The 18,827-nt window shown below is 41.1% G+C and overlaps 1 protein-coding gene and 1 long non-coding RNA gene across 8 annotated transcripts in view; one reads left to right on the forward strand and one right to left on the reverse strand.

Moving 5' to 3' along the window:
• LOC141781424 (WAS/WASL-interacting protein family member 2-like) overlaps positions 1-18,827 on the forward strand; it is a 35,429-nt gene that overhangs the window by 13,648 nt on the left and 2,954 nt on the right. For 4 of the 7 annotated variants that reach the window (XM_074657188.1, XM_074657186.1, XM_074657189.1 and 1 more), the window contains exons 4-8: positions 4,038-4,163; positions 4,525-5,166; positions 5,262-5,486; positions 7,162-7,263; positions 13,680-14,108. In XM_074657188.1, the coding sequence (XP_074513289.1) occupies positions 4,038-4,163; positions 4,525-5,166; positions 5,262-5,486; positions 7,162-7,263; positions 13,680-14,108 (1,524 nt within the window). Of the gene's footprint in view, positions 1-4,037; positions 4,164-4,524; positions 5,167-5,261; positions 5,487-7,161; positions 7,264-8,886; positions 11,236-11,313; positions 11,948-12,029; positions 12,705-13,679; positions 14,109-18,827 lie in introns of those variants that run through there. The other 3 variants (XM_074657190.1, XM_074657192.1, XM_074657191.1) reach the window with 2 other exon arrangements.
• LOC141781425 (uncharacterized) lies at positions 1,398-13,798 on the reverse strand. Its single transcript, XR_012596869.1, has 3 exons — positions 13,715-13,798; positions 2,200-2,303; positions 1,398-1,486 (listed from the first exon to the last, which is right to left on the reverse strand). It is a non-coding gene; the product is annotated as an uncharacterized LOC141781425 (long non-coding RNA).

The raw sequence follows: 18,827 nt of genomic DNA on the forward strand, positions 1-18,827 counted from the left end.
GAGCTTTTGTTTCATGCTGCAGAGCGAAGAACAAAAAGATACTACTATATGATAATCATAACCATGATTCCCATCCATCTCTGGACAGATCCGTGGAAATGAAGCACCGTGGTTAAACATGAGCAGCTGTTAGCCGTCAGCCGTTAGCCTCATTCAGTCAGGGTGAACATTACAGTCACTAAGCTCATCGTAACCATGGTGACATGACAGGGTATTATGGTCTGTAATAGACATTCAGCAGGACAAAGACGGGGAGGCAAAGATCCTGCAGGAGGTGAATCAGAGTGAAAACTCTTCCTCCTCCTCCTCTTCATCAGCCAGTGAAACATGTTGATCTCATTCAGTGTGACGTCATCATCGCTGATGACATCACAATAAACGTCCAGAAATCCACTTAGAAATGTCTTCATACTTTGACGACATGTGAACTAATATAGAGTAAAATAGAGCGTATCTACCTGTAGCTGACATTACAACAGCACAGCAGACATGTCACACACACATTTATCATTTTACATCTTTTATTGGGGGCTCGTCCGGGATATATACTTACATCTTTTATATGATACTATATATATTTACTTGTTTGTTCATGTTTTACCATTTTTTTCTGTCCGTCCACGTCTGAGATGTTCCTGTTAGTGTCGTGACTTTTACTTTGACGATAATGATTTAACTTTTCTTTCCTTTTTCACTGATCTTTTCTGAATCGGAGCTGATTGTAATCTCCTGTAGGGTCGGGTACCAAACCCCGCCGACAATATGCCAAACCGGTTCCTATATTTTCCTACATGACCGGTATCTACCGGACAGAATGGCAAAGCAGACTTCTGTTCCTCATTCAGTGACACGTTAAAGCAGCAGTGGGTAGAAACGGAGCAAATGTGATTAAAAAAAGTTATTTTTATTAAACTATATCCTGACAGTAGAGCATGAGACAGGTAATCTGAAAAAAAATCATCTCTCTGTGTCCTCCGGTGCTCCTAACGGCAACTTCAAGATTTCACAGACCGTAGGAAAATAACCAATCAGAGCTGATCTGGAGTCTGCCGTCTCTGAGCAGCTGTCAATCACTCACCAACTCTGATCAGATATGAATCAATATTCTGTTACTGTAATGTTTATTTCTCTCCTTTTTCAATTGTTTTATATTCAGACTTTTGAATAAATGATCCACTAAGTGTCTTATTATAATTTTAGTTGTACATTTTAAATCAAATTTTGACAACCTCAGAGCAGACAAATCCTGGTGCCCCCCCCCCCGTGATCTTTGGCGCCCAGACCCCAGGATGGGAACCACTGGTTTACAGCTCCGTAAATATATGGCTTTAGCACCCAAAGGATCCCCAGCCCTAGTGACACAGCACCACAGGACAGATGAAATACATATCAGACTGCTGGGTGTTGGTGGTGGACAGGTGGTGGAGCAGCTGGTTAGAACCCGTCCTGCAGCGTCCTGCAGAGCTCCTGCAGAGCTCCTGTTGAACTGATGATACTTGTGTTACTCAGAGTTTCAGTCCAAACAACAACACTGATTTATCATTAACAGTTTGTTTCATCTGGACACAAACAGAACTATGAAACCACAGAGACAGTCACATGTTGGAACTATTTCTTGGACTGTGTGAATCCTCCTCGTCCTTCCCCAGAATAATAGAATAATAGAATAATGTGACCGGACTGCAGAAATACCGTCTCAATATCTGTCAATAATTATCTTTGGAACACTTTGTGTCGTCGCTAGAGAGACAGTAGAGACATTAGGGTGAGGAGCTCAGAGGAGAGTCGATGAGGTGGTTCAACATCTAATCTGGATCCTCCTGGGCTCCTTCCTTTGGAGGTTTTCTGGGCAGGACCAACTGGTCGGAGACCCGGGGTAGACCCGGGGTAGACCTCGGGATCAGAGCTGGAAAACGTAGCATCAAACCAGGACATTTATTCAGTTAACTCTTCAGACATCTTGTCTGTTGAGTCCGTTAATCCACAGAGAGTTAACGGACAGAACGAGACCGGGCAGATGGATACACAAATCTGACAAGAAATAGTTCCAGCGTGTGACTCCGTCTGAAAGCACAACCAGTCTGTCAGAGGAAGCATCAGTCAGATGTTTGGAGTGAAACGCTGTCCTGTTAGCATGCTAGCTTGTTAGCTACTGCACGTAGCTGTAACGCGGCTATGCTAAGCTAGCTGATGACTCACCTGCTGGCTGATGCACATCCTGCTTCCTGTTTACACCTGACTGACTCCTAAAGCATCATTCTGGTTTATTCCAACGCTGCTCTCATTCTGCTCCTGTGGGAGCACTAAGAATAATAAGAACAATAATAACAATATAGTTTTTAGTGTTGGCTACAAGATATACAGAGGTGGAAGAAGTACTCAAATCTTTTACTGCAGTAAAAGTACTGATACCACAGTGTAGAAATACTCAACTCAAAGTCCTGCATTCTAAATGTTACTAAGTATAAAAGTATTAGTATCAGATAAAGTATGAGATGTAGTGGAGTAAAGAGTAGAGTATTGACTGTGAGGTGTAGGAGAGTAGAAGTAGAAAGCAGCAGGAGATAGAAATACTCAAGTAAAGTAGAAGAACCTAAAAGTTGTACTTAAGTACTTGAGTAAATATATGTACATAGTGTACTACTGTATATAAAGTATGAGCATCCAGTACATGGAAGGGAAGCACGAGGAAATACAAACACACCAACGTAAAGAGTAAGAAGTCCGAATAGCTCCTGATGAATGGACGTGTAGCAGCAACATAATAATAATAATAATTTGACTGTTTGACATTTTTAATTCCAAATAAATGAGAATGAGACGCGTGTTGGAATAAAGCAGCGTTCTCAGTTCCAGGTGTTTTCAGTTCCAGGTGTGAGGCGGGCGGAGCTATGCTGGGATTAACATGGTGTCACTAAACTATGTACTAATCATAATGATGATTTTATTTATTGGAATTTTACTGTGTTTTTATTTTGAGATTCATAATAATTTATAGTATTTATATTCCTTATATTTTTGTATTTCTATTTGTAGTTTACATTTTTTTAATATTTTATTTTAAATATTTTTTGTATATTTACAGATATAGTTTTTGCATTTTTTAATATATATATATATATATATATTTATTTATATCGAAGTAGTTTTTACATTATTTCTATTAATTAATATTTTTATTTTGTTCTTTTTCATTTTTTTTATTAATTTGTTGGATTATTTATATATTTTGAAGTTGTCCCGCCCAACAGGTGAAACAGACCCAACAGAAAGGTGAGGGAGGTGTAATAGAGTGACAACACACCGTAGATGTGTGTGTGTGAACGTTCTAACAGCTGGAGCAGCTGTATGTCCACCAGGGGGCAGCGTGACTAGAAAGGGGACGCACGGCTCGGCAGGAGGGTTGCCAGGTTGCCAGGTTGCCATTGGCAACCATTTTGAGTAATTGGTATCCAGTTCTTGGCGTTTGGTGGCCACTTTTAACATGTAAAAAATAAGGAGAGCAAAAGGTGCACCCCAAGATGAATATGTTTAACATGTTGGTTGCATAGTGATATTAATATTAGGAATAGTGCTGTTACAGTCAGAACCAGAACCAGAACGATCGACAGCATCTACTTTAAAGTGAATAAACCCAAACTGTTGAAAGGTTAGATTCCCGCTTGGCGTTCTGTCTGAACACGAGAGGAAGGTAGTTTACTAAAGACTCTGTATCTCTGTGTGATGATGTCATCGACTATAATGTTATGTAATGATTTTGTCACTCATGCTGTGCTGTCGATGATGTCATCGGAGCCGCGTGGGAGCGTAAACACTTCATTCAATTTGACCGTCTCACTTCATCTCACCTCACCTCGCCTCAGTGTTTGACGTCGTCACCTGATCTCACCCGCATCCCTCCTCACCTCACCTCACTCACTCATCCAGTCAGTGATGTCATCGTAGTGTCATCGTAGTGTCATCGTAGAGTGTAGTGACGTCGTTGTCCACAGGAGGCGGAGCCCTCACTCACTTGTCCAATGGTTGTTGGTTCTCAGAGCCCAAAGGAGGCGGAACAGCAACAGGGGGAGCCAATGGCAGCGCGGCAGGAAGTCCGTCGGGTTCCGTTCCACCAATCGGAGGGCTGTTCACGGGCGGAGTCCCCAAACTGAGACCGGTCGGAGGTGAAGACGATGTTTATAACTTATTCTGTTATTTGTTATTTTTGTTATTAATTCTTACTGTATATTTACTTGTTTTAGCATTTTATTTTTATCTTGAATTATTTATTTTATTTTATTTATGTTAATTATTTACATCATTATTTTATTTGTATTTTTCATTTAATTTTTAAATTAATTTTTTAATATTTTTTTATTTCATATTTTGGATTATTTAAATATATATATATATATTTTAGTGTTTAGTTACATTGAACAATGTATAGAACTATTTTTAATATTTATTTGTATGTTTTTGTATTTTGTTATATATTATTATTATATCATTATAATATTGAGGAGTTGGTTTGTTGTTTCCTGACAGACGGGTCTTCTGGGCGTTCTCGAGCCGCAGCGCCGCGCCCCCCCAGCCATCGCCATGACGACACAGGGAGCCCCTCCCCTCAGGCGCTGTCGCCCGTGGAGACGAGTCGCTCCCAGCGTCCCTCTCTGCCCAATCTGACCTCCTCTCCCTCCCCCTCCTCCCCCTCCAGCAGCATGAAGCACTCCTCCTCCGACCCCCCGCCGCCTCCTCCTCTCTGTCGGCGTGGTAACGCCCCCTCCCCTCCTTCCTCCTCCTCCTCCTCGTACAACAGGGAGAAGCCCCTCCCCCCGACGCCAAACAACACCCCGCCCCTCCCCTCCAAACCTCCTCCGTCTCCTGGCAACAGCAGACGCCCTCCCACCTCAGGAGGAAACCCCGCCTCCTCCACCTCTTCCTCCTCCCTGGCCCCGCCCCCTCCGCCCTACCGCATCACTAACGGTCCGACAGGCGGCGGCGAGGCGGCGCCCGAGCTGCCGCAGCGTCACAACTCCCTCAGCAACAAGAGGACCGCCCCCTCGCCGGGAGGCCACACCCCCACCAGAGGCCCCGCCCCTCCTCCACCCCCCGCCTCCCCCACCCCCTCCCAACAGGGCGCCAACAGGCCACCGCCACCCGTCAGAGAGACGCCAGGTAGAGGAGCAGGTGAGGGCTCAACACACAGTACATCAAATATTACTACAATATAATACTACAAACACACAGTACATCAAATACTACTATCTGATCCCTGTCCTCAGCTCCTCCTGTTCCCGTCCAGCCGTCGTCGTTGAGGGCCGGCGGTAGAGAAGCTCCGCCCCCTCCTCCTTACAGGACTCATGGTAGCCCCTCCCTCTCCGCTGACCCCCCCGCTAGAGGGAAACCTCCTCCCCCGCCCACCCGCACCCCCGCTGCTCCTCCTCCGCCTCCTCCTCCTCTCCGCAATGGACACTCCTCCTCCTCCTCCATCCCTCGCTCATTTGTCGGTGAGTCTCCTCTCTCCATCAGACCAGCTACTCTGTTACTACTGTAGTAATACTCTCTCCATCAGACCAGCTACTCTGTTACTACTGTAGTAATACTCTCTCCATCAGACCAGGTACTCTGTTACTACTGTAGTAATACTCTCTCCATCAGACCAGCTACTCTGTTACTACTGTAGTAATACTCTCTCCATCAGACCAGCTACTCTGTTACTACTGTAGTAATACTCTCTCCATCAGACCAGCTACTCTGTTACTACTGTAGTAATACTCTCTCCATCAGACCAGCTACTCTGTTACTACTGTAGTAATACTCTCTCCATCAGACCAGCTACTCTGTTACTACTGTAGTAATACTCTCTCCATCAGACCAGGTACTCTGTTACTACTGTAGTAATACTCTCTCCATCAGACCAGGTACTCTGTTACTACTGTAGTAATACTCTCTCCATCAGACCAGCTACTCTGTTACTACTGTAGTAATACTCTCTCCATCAGACCAGCTACTCTGTTACTACTGTAGTAATACATTGACTATGGAGAAGTACCTCATACTACGGAGGACGAAACCTGCCAATATCAAAAATAAATAAATGACTCAATCAATAAATCAATATGTCATTAAATGCAGCGAAAATTATATTAAAAATAAATGTAGTTATTAATTAATTTATAAAATGTGACATAAACTGATATTTCTGTTTTAATTTGCTTCTTTTTTTATTTGTATGGGAAATAAATAAAGGTAAATATATATACATACTTAAATAAATACATACATTTCAAAATGAATGTAAAATAAATAAATAATAAATGCAAAAAATAGATACTTAAATTCATTAAAAGGCAAATTAAAACAGATCAATTAATTAATGACTACATTTATTTTTTATATTATTTTTGCTACATTTAATGACATTGATTTATTGATCAAGTCATTTATTTATATTTGATTTTGACAGGTTCCGTCCTTAATTTGCTTCTTTATTTATTTATATATCCTTGTATTAATTCCCTTATTTATTTACTCTCCTGTTTCATTTTCCCTTTAATTTATTTATTTTGCATTTATTTTTTAATTTATTTTTATATTTATTTTATATTAATTTTTAAATGTATGTATTTATTTAAGTATTTATACATATTTACCTTTATTTATTTCCCATATAAATAATTGGATAAAGAAGCAAATTAAAACAGAAATATCAATTTATGTCATATTTTATCAATTAATTAATGACTACATTTATTTATAATATTATTCTGCTACATTTAATGACATATTTATTTATTGATCGAGTCATTTATTTATTGATTAATTATTTATTTATTTTGTCAGATTCCATCCTCCATACATACAACCACACAGAAACACCTCAACTATCCCTTTAAAGGTCAATCAATTCACGGCAACAACTTGTCTCCGTCTCTATGACAACGAATATGAGCAGATGTGTTTCTAATGCTAAAGATGAATTCAGCTTCTTCACTGATTCATCTATACTGTATTGATATCTGTTGAGTTTCTGTTAGGGCGCCACGACTTCTTCCTCTTCCTCCTCTTCCTTCATCAGTCTCTCCGTCCTCTGACCTCTGACCTCTGACCTTTGATTCGTCCTTTATTTGTCTTCCACCTCTGAGTTTGTCCAGAGCTGACGTGTCGTCTGTTTTCCTGCAGATGATTTTGAGTCCAAGTATTCGTTTCATCCTCTGGACGACTTCCCTCCTCCAGACGAGTACCGACACTTCGCCAAGATCTACCCCAGCAAGGCCAACAGAGGTACACGCACGCACGCACGCACGCACGCACACACGCACGCACACACATACACACACACATACACACACAGTACCAGCACTACTGCAGTACTGTGTATTTATACACCACTATATGAGGGTTAGTTCTCCGTTCTCTTTATCATCCATGGTCAGCTCCATCGGGGCTGTTTCAATGCAGAGAACACAAATGTCAGTATCTGCCTTTTTTTGGGGAAATATTTCAGACTTTTGTTTGAATATATTTCCGTCTTTCTTTGGGATGTTTTTTTGGCCATATTTCGGACACACGGCATTTTTTCTGCCTTTTTTCTGACATATTTCGGCCTTCTTTAAAAAAAAAATCAAACATATTTTCGGACATATTTTGTCCTTTTTTAGAAGTGTGCAGCTTTAGCTCTGCTCTGCTCTGTGTATCTCTGCTCTGTGTATCTCTGCTCTGTGTAGCTCTGCTCTGTGTAGCTCTGCTCTGTGTATCTCTGCTCTGTGTAGCTCTGCTCTGTGTAGCTCTGCTCTGTGTAGCTCTGCTCTGTGTAGCTCTGCTCTGCTCTGTGTAGCTCTGCTCTGTGTAGCTCTGCTCTGCTCTGTGTAGCTCTGCTCTGTGTAGCTCTGCTCTGTGTATCTCTGCTCTGTGTATCTCTGCTCTGTGTAGCTCTGCTCTGTGTAGCTCTGCTCTGCTCTGTGTAGCTCTGCTCTGTGTAGCTCTGCTCTGTGTATCTCTGCTCTGTGTATCTCTGCTCTGTGTATCTCTGCTCTGTGTAGCTCTGCTCTGTCTAGCTCTGCTCTGTGTATCTCTGCTCTGTGTATCTCTGCTCTGTGTATCTCTGCTCTGTGTATCTCTGCTCTGTGTATCTCTGCTCTGTGTATCTCTGCTCTGTGTATCTCTGCTCTGTGTAGCTCTGCTCTGTGTATCTCTGCTCTGTGTATCTCTGCTCTGTGTAGCTCTGCTCTGTCTAGCTCTGCTCTGTGTAGCTCTGCTCTGTGTATCTCTGCTCTGTGTATCTCTGCTCTGTGTAGCTCTGCTCTGTGTATCTCTGCTCTGTGTAGCTCTGCTCTGTGTATCTCTGCTCTGTGTAGCTCTGCTCTGTGTAGCTCTGCTCTGTCTAGCTCTGCTCTGTGTAGCTCTGCTCTGTGTATCTCTGCTCTGTGTATCTCTGCTCTGTGTATCTCTGCTCTGTGTATCTCTGCTCTGTGTAGCTCTGCTCTGTGTATCTCTGCTCTGTGTATCTCTGCTCTGTGTAGCTCTGCTCTGTTTAGCTCTGCTTTTCCTGTCAATGTGTGAAACCCAAAGTGTTTCCATCCTTTACTGGATGTGTAGTGTTTACCACGCTGGATTTAACATGGGAGGGTGCAGGTCGTATCCACGACGACCCTCCAACGTTTTACACTCTCTGAGCTTTGTTTTGGTTGAAGGATACGGAACGGATATGACGTCACGTTACTCAGACTACCACAATAAAAGTGGTAACTTCCTTGTAGCTCCTCATAGACTCAGATGAAGCAGATAGATCCATCCTGGTGTTAAAACATCTGGTTATAAATCATTAAAACTGTTTTCCCGCCTCTACTGGTTCGGTTGTTGTTTCTCTCTCTGAGCGTTGATCTTCTGTCTGTGTGTCTGTTGCAGTGATGAGAGGAGCTCCTCCTCTTCCTCCTGTTGGGAGGTGAACCACACACACACACACACCTCCATCCTGTTTGATGACATCACATCTGCAGCATCCAGCTTCGTCATCCTCGACGTCCTGCGTCAGCGCCTCATCTACGCTCACAGCTGATTGGCTGAGGAGAGGTCTGATCATGTGACTTTGACCTCAACTTGTTTCTTCTTCTTCTTCTTTTTCTTCTCTGGACGTCATGAACTCGGTTGACACTGAGACCGACGTGTGGAAACACCTATAAATACTTCGACTGCGTCATCATCAGCAGCCTCACCTTGTCCTGGTGATGTCGGCGATGTGACGCATCTCACTTTGGCGGGACGTGACCTGATGTGACGCGGATCACTTCCTGAGGTGATCGAGTCTTTAAGTGCCAAGATGGACGAAACTAACTCACCTGAGCTCGCCTGACTCCTCCTCCTCCTGCTGCAGCGGGTCGTACCATGTGACGGCGTGGGGGGGGTTGACGGGACAGACAATCAGTCAAACAAGAAGTCTTCCTCCTGCAGCAAGGACTCTTCTATCCTCCCTTCCTCCCTTCCTCCCTTCCTCCCTTCCTCCCTTCCTTCCTTCCTCCCTTGTCTCCTCTAACTACAAACTGAACTTGTTGCATGTCGTCTTTATTTGAGCGTTTGGTGTCGGGTCGGCACGGCGACGCCTACATGCAGTGTTAAATAATTACCCAGAATTCATAGTGTTGAACTTCTGAGTTTCTGAGTTTGCTGTCAAGAAAATATTACAAGATTTAATGTTGGTAATTTTATGGAGTAAAAAGCTTACGCTTACGAACGATTAAAAAGTCGTAATATTTTTAGAAAGTTCGGAGAAACAAGTTTTAATTTAATTGAAATAAAGTCAAAAGTTTACAGAATAAAACAGTCACAAAGTTTATCGTTGTGATTTTACAAATAAAAGACAATATTATTATGTTATTATTAATATTAATATATTAATATTATTATTATGAGAATGAAGTTGTATTTTACCATAAAAAGCAAAACAGGAACGTTTCTTCATAAAAATACGACTTTATCTCATAAAACTGATTTATGTCTTGATTTCTATGTTATGATTATGACACGTTTTTATTCTCATGATATTAAGACTTAATTCCAGTAATATGGATTTGTTAATAATAATTAGGACTTGATTCTCCGTCCTCTAATCGTCTTCATAAATGTGAAGTTTAAAACTGCAGGTTTGATTTAAATCATGTGACACTTTTCTGTTTTCATCTTTTATTGATTTGAAAGATATGAAACAGCCTCGTTAATGTTCTGAAGTGATGATTGATGATCTTTGTGTCCGTGTGGAGCTCCAGTCGCAGTTTAACATACAGACTGTTTACGGCCCGTTATCTCTTTCTGGTTATAAATAAAGACTTATTGAACATAATAAAGAGATATAGAGATAATATCAGGGGGAAGGGAATTACACAAAATATATATAAACAGTAGAAAGTACAAATAAAGGAATAATATGGGTAAAAGATGAATATTAAAATGTAAAAATAAACGATAGAATTCTTTATGGAAAGCAGAAAATCAGATTTTTCTTGGTGAATTTAGATTTTTTTAAATATGAAATCATTAAAGACTGATGATGTATTAATGTTTTATTATTTTTCTATCATTACTGAAACTCAAAATTACAACCAGCTCAGTTTTACATTTTAAAAAAAGTGAATTTTCACACATTTTACCATTTTTATTTTCATCCTATTGTGACTTTTTATTCATAAAATGATGACTCCATGTTGTGATTCTATATTCTGTATGACACCAGAATATGTTTTAATATGATGGAAAATACATTTAGACTGGTGGAGAGATGTGTTGAGATGTGTTGAGGTAACTTCTCACTAAGTTAAAGTTCTCTTACTTTAGAGGGCAACAGCAGAGAAACATGTGATAACAACGTGGTCACCAGACTCCATTCAGAAAGCAGCACACTTTACGTTCTCCTGGTCATCAGCAAAATACGCTTAGCATAGTACTAATCTACAGTCAGTAATCCACTGCTTCCTACCAGACTCCATACAAAACATCTGATAGTTTCATGTTCTCTCACTGCAGAGCAACAGGAGAGCAACATGTGATCACTCCTCATGAGGTCCAGTTGGTTCTGCTAAATTCAGCTCACTAGTTATCTTCTAGAAACACAGTTCACTTCACTGATGTCAAACTGAACCGGGTCACCACCAGACTCCATTCAGGAAGAAGCACATTTAATGTTCTCCTGGTTATGGGCAACATACACACCATCCACTTTATTAGGTACACCTTGCTAGTACCGGCTGGTATCCACTTTATTAGGTACACCTTGCTAGTACCGGGTGGTATCCTCTTTATTAGGTACACCTTGCTAGTACCGGGTGGTATCCTCTTTATTAGGTACACCTTGCTAGTACCGGGTGGTCTTCATCTGCTTCAAGGTTGGACGTGTTGTGCGTTCAGAGATGGTATTCTGCATACCTTGGTTGTAACGAGTGGTTATTTGAGTTACTGTTGCCTTTCTATCATCTCCAACCACTCTGCCCATTCTCCTCTGACCTCTGACATCAACAAGGCATTTCCGTCCACACAACCCCGCTCACTGGATCTGTTCTCTTGTTGGGACCATTCTCTGTAAACCCTAGAGATGGTTGTGCGTGAAAATCCCAGTAGATCAGCAGTTTAATACTCAGACCAGCCCGTGTGGCACCAACAACCATGCCACGTTCAAAGTCACTTAAATCCCCTTTCTTCCCCATTCTGATGCTCGGTTTGAACTTCAGCAAGTCGTCTTCACCACGTCTAGATGACGTAATGCGTTGAGTTGCTGCCATGTGATTGGCTGATTAGCTATTTGTGTTAACAAGCAATTGAACAGGTGTGCCTAATAAAGTGGCCGGTGAGTGTACGTTTGGCCTAGTAGTAAATCTACAAGCAGACTCCAGTTCAACCTGTTGGCTTTGGGCTGTTCCTACCAGACTCCATTCAGAAATCAGCTGATTTAATGTTCTCTTGTTAATTAGCTGTATTCCTCGTGTCTGAGAACCAGATGTGGTAACTTTAAAGATTGTCCTCGTGTCTGAGAACCAGATGTGGTATCTTTAAAGATTGTCCAGGTGTCTGAGAACCAGATGTGGTATCTTTAAAGATTGTCCAGGTGTCTGAGGACCAGATGTGGTAACTTTAAAGATTGTCCAGGTGTCTGAGGTAACTTCGGCTCATTAATCTACAGACATCTGAACACATACTCTAGTCATGCTATCGGCTGTCTACTGTCTTACTGTGTATTTAGTTTCATTATAAATGAGTTGATCCCTTTGTGTCAGAGCAACATGTGATGACTCCTCATCAGGTTCTCTGTGATGTTTGCTACCAGACTCCGTTCAATAATGAGCTCATTTGAGGTTCTCTTGTTTTGAGCAGAAGTCCTTCCTGTAGCTCTTCTTCTCTTGTGTTTGACATGTGCAGTAGGTAACGATGCATTTTTAACTGCGACAGGAAGCCCCCCCGTTTGCCTTACAAAGTGTTTGCTGTAAATCTTCAGTCATTGTAAAAAGTTACTAAACAAACAGAAACACATCATTATTAATAATAATAATAATAGTAATGATTATTAACAGTGACTTATCTCCTCTGCTGGAGGAGCGACCGTAGTGCTAACTGTAGTGGTGATCGTAGCTTTAGATTCATACTGGGACTGCTGGTTTGTTCTGATCCCAGTTTAACAGCATGTTCTCTGTATTTTAAATAATAATAATAAACTCTCCATCGTTTGATGATTCTCTGATTTCTCCTCTCGTCAGTCTCATGTTTAAAAGATCTCCACACACATTCAGAGATCTACGGCTGAATTCATCTGACAGAATAACCAAGAATCCCCAGCTTGATATAATACATTATATATTATTATAATACATTAATACAATAACGTATTCATACAGTCATACATCAATTACAAAAGCCAGTTAATTCATATAGCACATTTATATCATTATTATATTAATATCATTTTATAAACATGACAAAGTGGTTCATCAGTCCAAAGTCAATATTATTTTATTTTTTGTTTTTTACTTTGATAATTGTCTGTATTTTGTATTATGTTTTTTAATATTGATATTATTTTTATCAATGTTTTGTATTAGTTTTTTTGTATTTTGTATAATTTGATTCATATTTAGTATTAGTTTATTAGTATATCATATCATTTTTATTAGTATTTTAATTGGTATTATATATCAGTTGTATTAGTATTTGTTTTTTATTATTTTGTATTAGATTTATTTTTTTATTAGTATTTTACATTAGTAGTATTAGTATTAGTATTTGCTTATTATAATTATTATTATTATTTTGTTTTAGTATTTTATTTTAGTTGTAATAGTATTTATAGTTGTTTTTTTATTATTGTTTTGTATTAGTTTTTATTCTTAGTATTTTTCATTAGTATTTTTTATTAGTTGTATTAGTTTTTGTATTTGTATATTATTATTTTGTATTGGTTCTTAGTTTATTAGTATCTTTATTAGTATTTTATAAATAGTTATATTAGTATACTTTTTTTTTTTTATTATTTTGTATACATTTTGATTTTTATTAGTATTTTATATTAGTTTTTATTTGATCTGTATTCTTTAATAGTATTTTATATAAGTATTTGTATTCATTTTTAAATGTTATTTTATTTCTATTGGTATTCCCCAACAAGGAACTAAACTCTCTGGTCCCAACCTGGCAACCCGGACTCTATTAACCCCCTATGACAGTCAGTGAACACGGGGGGGTTCAGAGGTCACCTTACCGGAAACACATGAAGAAGAACTCTGGTCACATCCGGCGGCTCCACATGTTGAACCACCAGCTGCTGTTAGCAGGTTCGACTCAGACAGAGCGACTGTGTGCTGGAGAACATGAAGAACACGGAGAACACGGAGAACACGGAGAACACGGAGAACACGGAGGAGCTGAACGTCATCAGGCTGCCGGAGACGGAGGAGAAGCAACCGGACAGGAAGAAGATGAAGAAGAAGAGGACTCGAGCAGCGAGCCGCGAGCCGGAGGAAGAGGCTCTGAAGCGGCAGAAACACGTCCAGAGTCTGTCGGAGCTGCGAGAGAAGGACAGCTCGGTTCAGCTGCTGGAGGAGCTGCTGTTCGGACAGGAGGACCAGCTGCTGGACAAACTGCTGCTGCTGCAGGTAACTGACAAACTGCTGCTGCTGCAGGTAACTGACAAACTGCTGCTGCTGCAGGTAACTGACAAACTGCTGCTGCTGCAGGTAACTGACAAACTGCTGCTGCTGCAGGTAACTGACAAACTGCTGCTGCAGGTAACTGACAAACTGCTGCTGCTGCAGGTAACTGACAAACTGCTGCTGCTGCAGGTAACTGACAAACTGCTGCTGCTGCAGGTAACTGACAAACTGCTGCTGCTGCTGGTAACTGACAAACTGCTGCTGCTGCAGGTAACTGACAAACTGCTGCTGCTGCAGGTAACTGACAAACTGCTGCTGCAGGTAACTGACAAACTGCTGCAGCAGCAGGTAACTGACAAACTGCTGCTGCTGCAGGTAACTGACAAACTGCTGCTGCTGCAGGTAACTGACAAACTGCTGCTGCTGCAGGTAACTGACAAACTGCTGCTGCTGCTGGTAACTGACAAACTGCTGCTGCTGCAGGTAACTGACAAACTGCTGCTGCTGCAGGTAACTGACAAACTGCTGCTGCAGGTAACTGACAAACTGCTGCTGCAGGTAACTGACAAACTGCTGCTGCTGCAGGTAACTGACAAACTGCTGCTGCAGCAGGTAACTGACAAACTGCTGCTGCAGGTAACTGACAAACTGCTGCTGCAGGTAACTGACAAACTGCTGCTGCAGGTAACTGACAAACTGCTGCTGCTGCAGGTAACTGACAAACTGCTGCTGCTGCAGGTAACTGACAAACTGCTGCTGCAGGTAACTGACAAACTGCTGCTGCAGGTAACTGACAAACTGCTGCTGCTGCAGGTAACTGACAAACTGCTGCTGCTGCAGGTAACTGACAAACTGCTGCTGCTGCAGGTAACTGACAAACTGCTGCTGCAGGTAACTGACAAACTGCTGCTGCTGCAGGTAACTGACAAACTGCTGCTGCTGCAGGTAACTGACAAACTGCTGCTGCTGCAGGTAACTGACAAACTGCTGCTGCTGCAGGTAACTGACAAGCTGCTGCTGCAGGTAACTGACAAACTGCTGCTGCAGGTAACTGACAAACTGCTGCTGCAGGTAACTGTATCTCACCACCAGACTACATTCACTAAACAACTAGTTGAATGTTCTCCAACATGTGATAACGCCTCATGAGGTCCAGTTGTTTCTGGTGAATTCAGCTCACTAGTTATCTTCTAGAAACACAGTTCACTTCACTGATGTCAAACTGAACGTGGTCACCGCCAGACTCCATTCAGGAATCAGCTCATTTAATGTCCTCTTGCTAATTAGCTGTATTCCTCGTGTCTGAGAACCAGATGTGGTAACTTTAAAGATTGTCCAGGTGTCTGAGAACCAGATGTGGTATCTTTAAAGATTGTCCTCGTGTCTGAGAACCAGATGTGGTATCTTTAAAGATTGTCCTCGTGTCTGAGAACCAGATGTGGTATCTTTAAAGATTGTCCTCGTGTCTGAGAACCAGATGTGGTATCTTTAAAGATTGTCCTCGTGTCTGAGAACCAGATGTGGTATCTTTAAAGATTGTCCTCGTGTCTGAGGACCAGATGTGGTATCTTTAAAGATTGTCCAGGTGTCTGAGAACCAGATGTGGTAACTTTAAAGATTGTCCAGGTGTCTGAGGACCAGATGTGGTAACTTTAAAGATTGTCCAGGTGTCTGAGAACCAGATGTGGTATCTTTAAAGATTGTCCTCGTGTCTGAGAACCAGATGTGGTAACTTTAAAGATTGTCCAGGTGTCTGAGGACCAGATGTGGTAACTTTAAAGATTGTCCAGGTGTCTGAGAACCAGATGTGGTATCTTTAAAGATTGTCCTCGTGTCTGAGAACCAGATGTGGTAACTTTAAAGATTGTCCAGGTGTCTGAGAACCAGATGTGGTATCTTTAAAGATTGTCCTCGTGTCTGAGAACCAGATGTGGTAACTTTAAAGATTGTCCAGGTGTCTGAGAACCAGATGTGGTATCTTTAAAGATTGTCCAGGTGTCTGAGAACCAGATGTGGTATCTTTAAAGATTGTCCAGGTGTCTGAGAACCAGATGTGGTATCTTTAAAGATTGTCCTCGTGTCTGAGAACCAGATGTGGTATCTTTAAAGATTGTCCTCGTGTCTGAGAACCAGATGTGGTATCTTTAAAGATTGTCCTCGTGTCTGAGAACCAGATGTGGTATCTTTAAAGATTGTCCTCGTGTCTGAGAACCAGATGTGGTAACTTTAAAGATTGTCCAGGTGTCTGAGAACCAGATGTGGTATCTTTAAAGATTGTCCTCGTGTCTGAGAACCAGATGTGGTATCTTTAAAGATTGTCCTCGTGTCTGAGAACCAGATGTGGTATCTTTAAAGATTGTCCTCGTGTCTGAGAACCAGATGTGGTATCTTTAAAGATTGTCCTCGTGTCTGAGAACCAGATGTGGTAACTTTAAAGATTGTCCAGGTGTCTGAGGACCAGATGTGGTAACTTTAAAGATTGTCCAGGTGTCTGAGAACCAGATGTGGTATCTTTAAAGATTGTCCTCGTGTCTGAGAACCAGATGTGGTAACTTTAAAGATTGTCCAGGTGTCTGAGAACCAGATGTGGTATCTTTAAAGATTGTCCAGGTGTCTGAGAACCAGATGTGGTATCTTTAAAGATTGTCCAGGTGTCTGAGAACCAGATGTGGTATCTTTAAAGATTGTCCAGGTGTCTGAGAACCAGATGTGGTATCTTTAAAGATTGTCCAGGTGTCTGAGAACCAGATGTGGTATCTTTAAAGATTGTCCAGGTGTCTGAGAACCAGATGTGGTAACTTTAAAGATTGTCCAGGTGTCTGAGAACCAGATGTGGTAACTTTAAAGATTGTCCAGGTGTCTGAGAACCAGATGTGGTAACTTTAAAGATTGTCCAGGTGTCTGAGGTAACTTCGGCTCATTAATCTACAGACATCTGAACACATACTCTAGTCATGCTATCGGCTGTCTACTGTCTTACTGTGTATTTCGTTTCATTTGAAGAAGCTATCGGAGGTGGAACAGTGTAGATTCATGCAGTTATTGAATGAGAGAAGTTAGACAGCAGCTGAACGTGTTTACTGGGTTGTTATTTAAAAGTAATTAGATTTGCAACAATGAGCTCATATTAATGAATCATACCCATCTAATGTGTTGTTAAACCAGAGGAGGTTAACATTCTACACTTTTTGAATTGAGTTTTGTTTTTTGAGCTTTATTAGTTCAGCTCATGAAGCGTCACATAGACACACATAAACACACACAGACACACACATGAACACACATAAACACACACACACATGAACAAACATAAACACACACACACATGAACACACATAAACACACACAGACACACACATGAACACACATAAACACACACACACATGAACACACACAGACACACACATGAACACACATAAACACACACACACATGAACAAACATAAACACACACAGACACACACATGAACACACATAAACACACACACACATGAACAAACATAAACACACACACACATGAACACACATAAACACACACAGACACACACATGAACACACATAAACACACACACACACATGAACACACATAAACACACACACACATGAACAAACATAAACACACACACACATGAACACACATAAACACACACAGACACACACATGAACACACATAAACACACACACACATGAACACACATAAACACACACAGACACACACACATGAACACACATAAACACACACATGAACACACATAAACACACACATGAACACACATAAACACACACACACATGAACACACATAAACACACACAGACACACACATGAACACACATAAACACACACACACATGAACACACATAAACACACACAGACACACACACATGAACACACATAAACACACACATGAACACACATAAACACACACACACATGAACACACATAAACACACACAGACACACACATGAACACACATAAACACACACATGAACACACATAAACACACACACACATGAACACACATAAACACACACATGAACACACACATGAACACACATAAACACACACATGAACACACATAAACACACACATGAACACAAATAAACACACACAAACACACACAGACACACACATGAACACACATAAACACACACACACATGAACACACATAAACACACACAGACACACACATGAACACACATAAACACACACATGAACACACATAAACACACACACACATGAACACACATAAACACACACAGACACACACATGAACACACATAAACACACACATGAACACACATAAACACACACACACATGAACACACATAAACACACACAGACACACACATGAACACACATAAACACACACACACATGAACACACATAAACACACACACACACATGAACACACATAAACACACACAGACACACACATGAACACACATAAACACACACACACACACACATGAACACACATAAACACACATGAACACACATAAACACACACACACATGAACACACATAAACACACAGACACACACATGAACACACATAAACACACACACACATGAACACACATAAACACACACAGACACACACATGAACACACATAAACACACACACACACACACATGAACACACATAAACACACACAGACACACACATGAACACACATAAACACACACATGAACACACATAAACACACACACACATGAACACACA

Source organism: Sebastes fasciatus, chromosome 13 (genome assembly GCF_043250625.1).
Source record: "Sebastes fasciatus isolate fSebFas1 chromosome 13, fSebFas1.pri, whole genome shotgun sequence".
Taxonomy (NCBI): Eukaryota; Metazoa; Chordata; class Actinopteri; order Perciformes; family Sebastidae; genus Sebastes; species Sebastes fasciatus.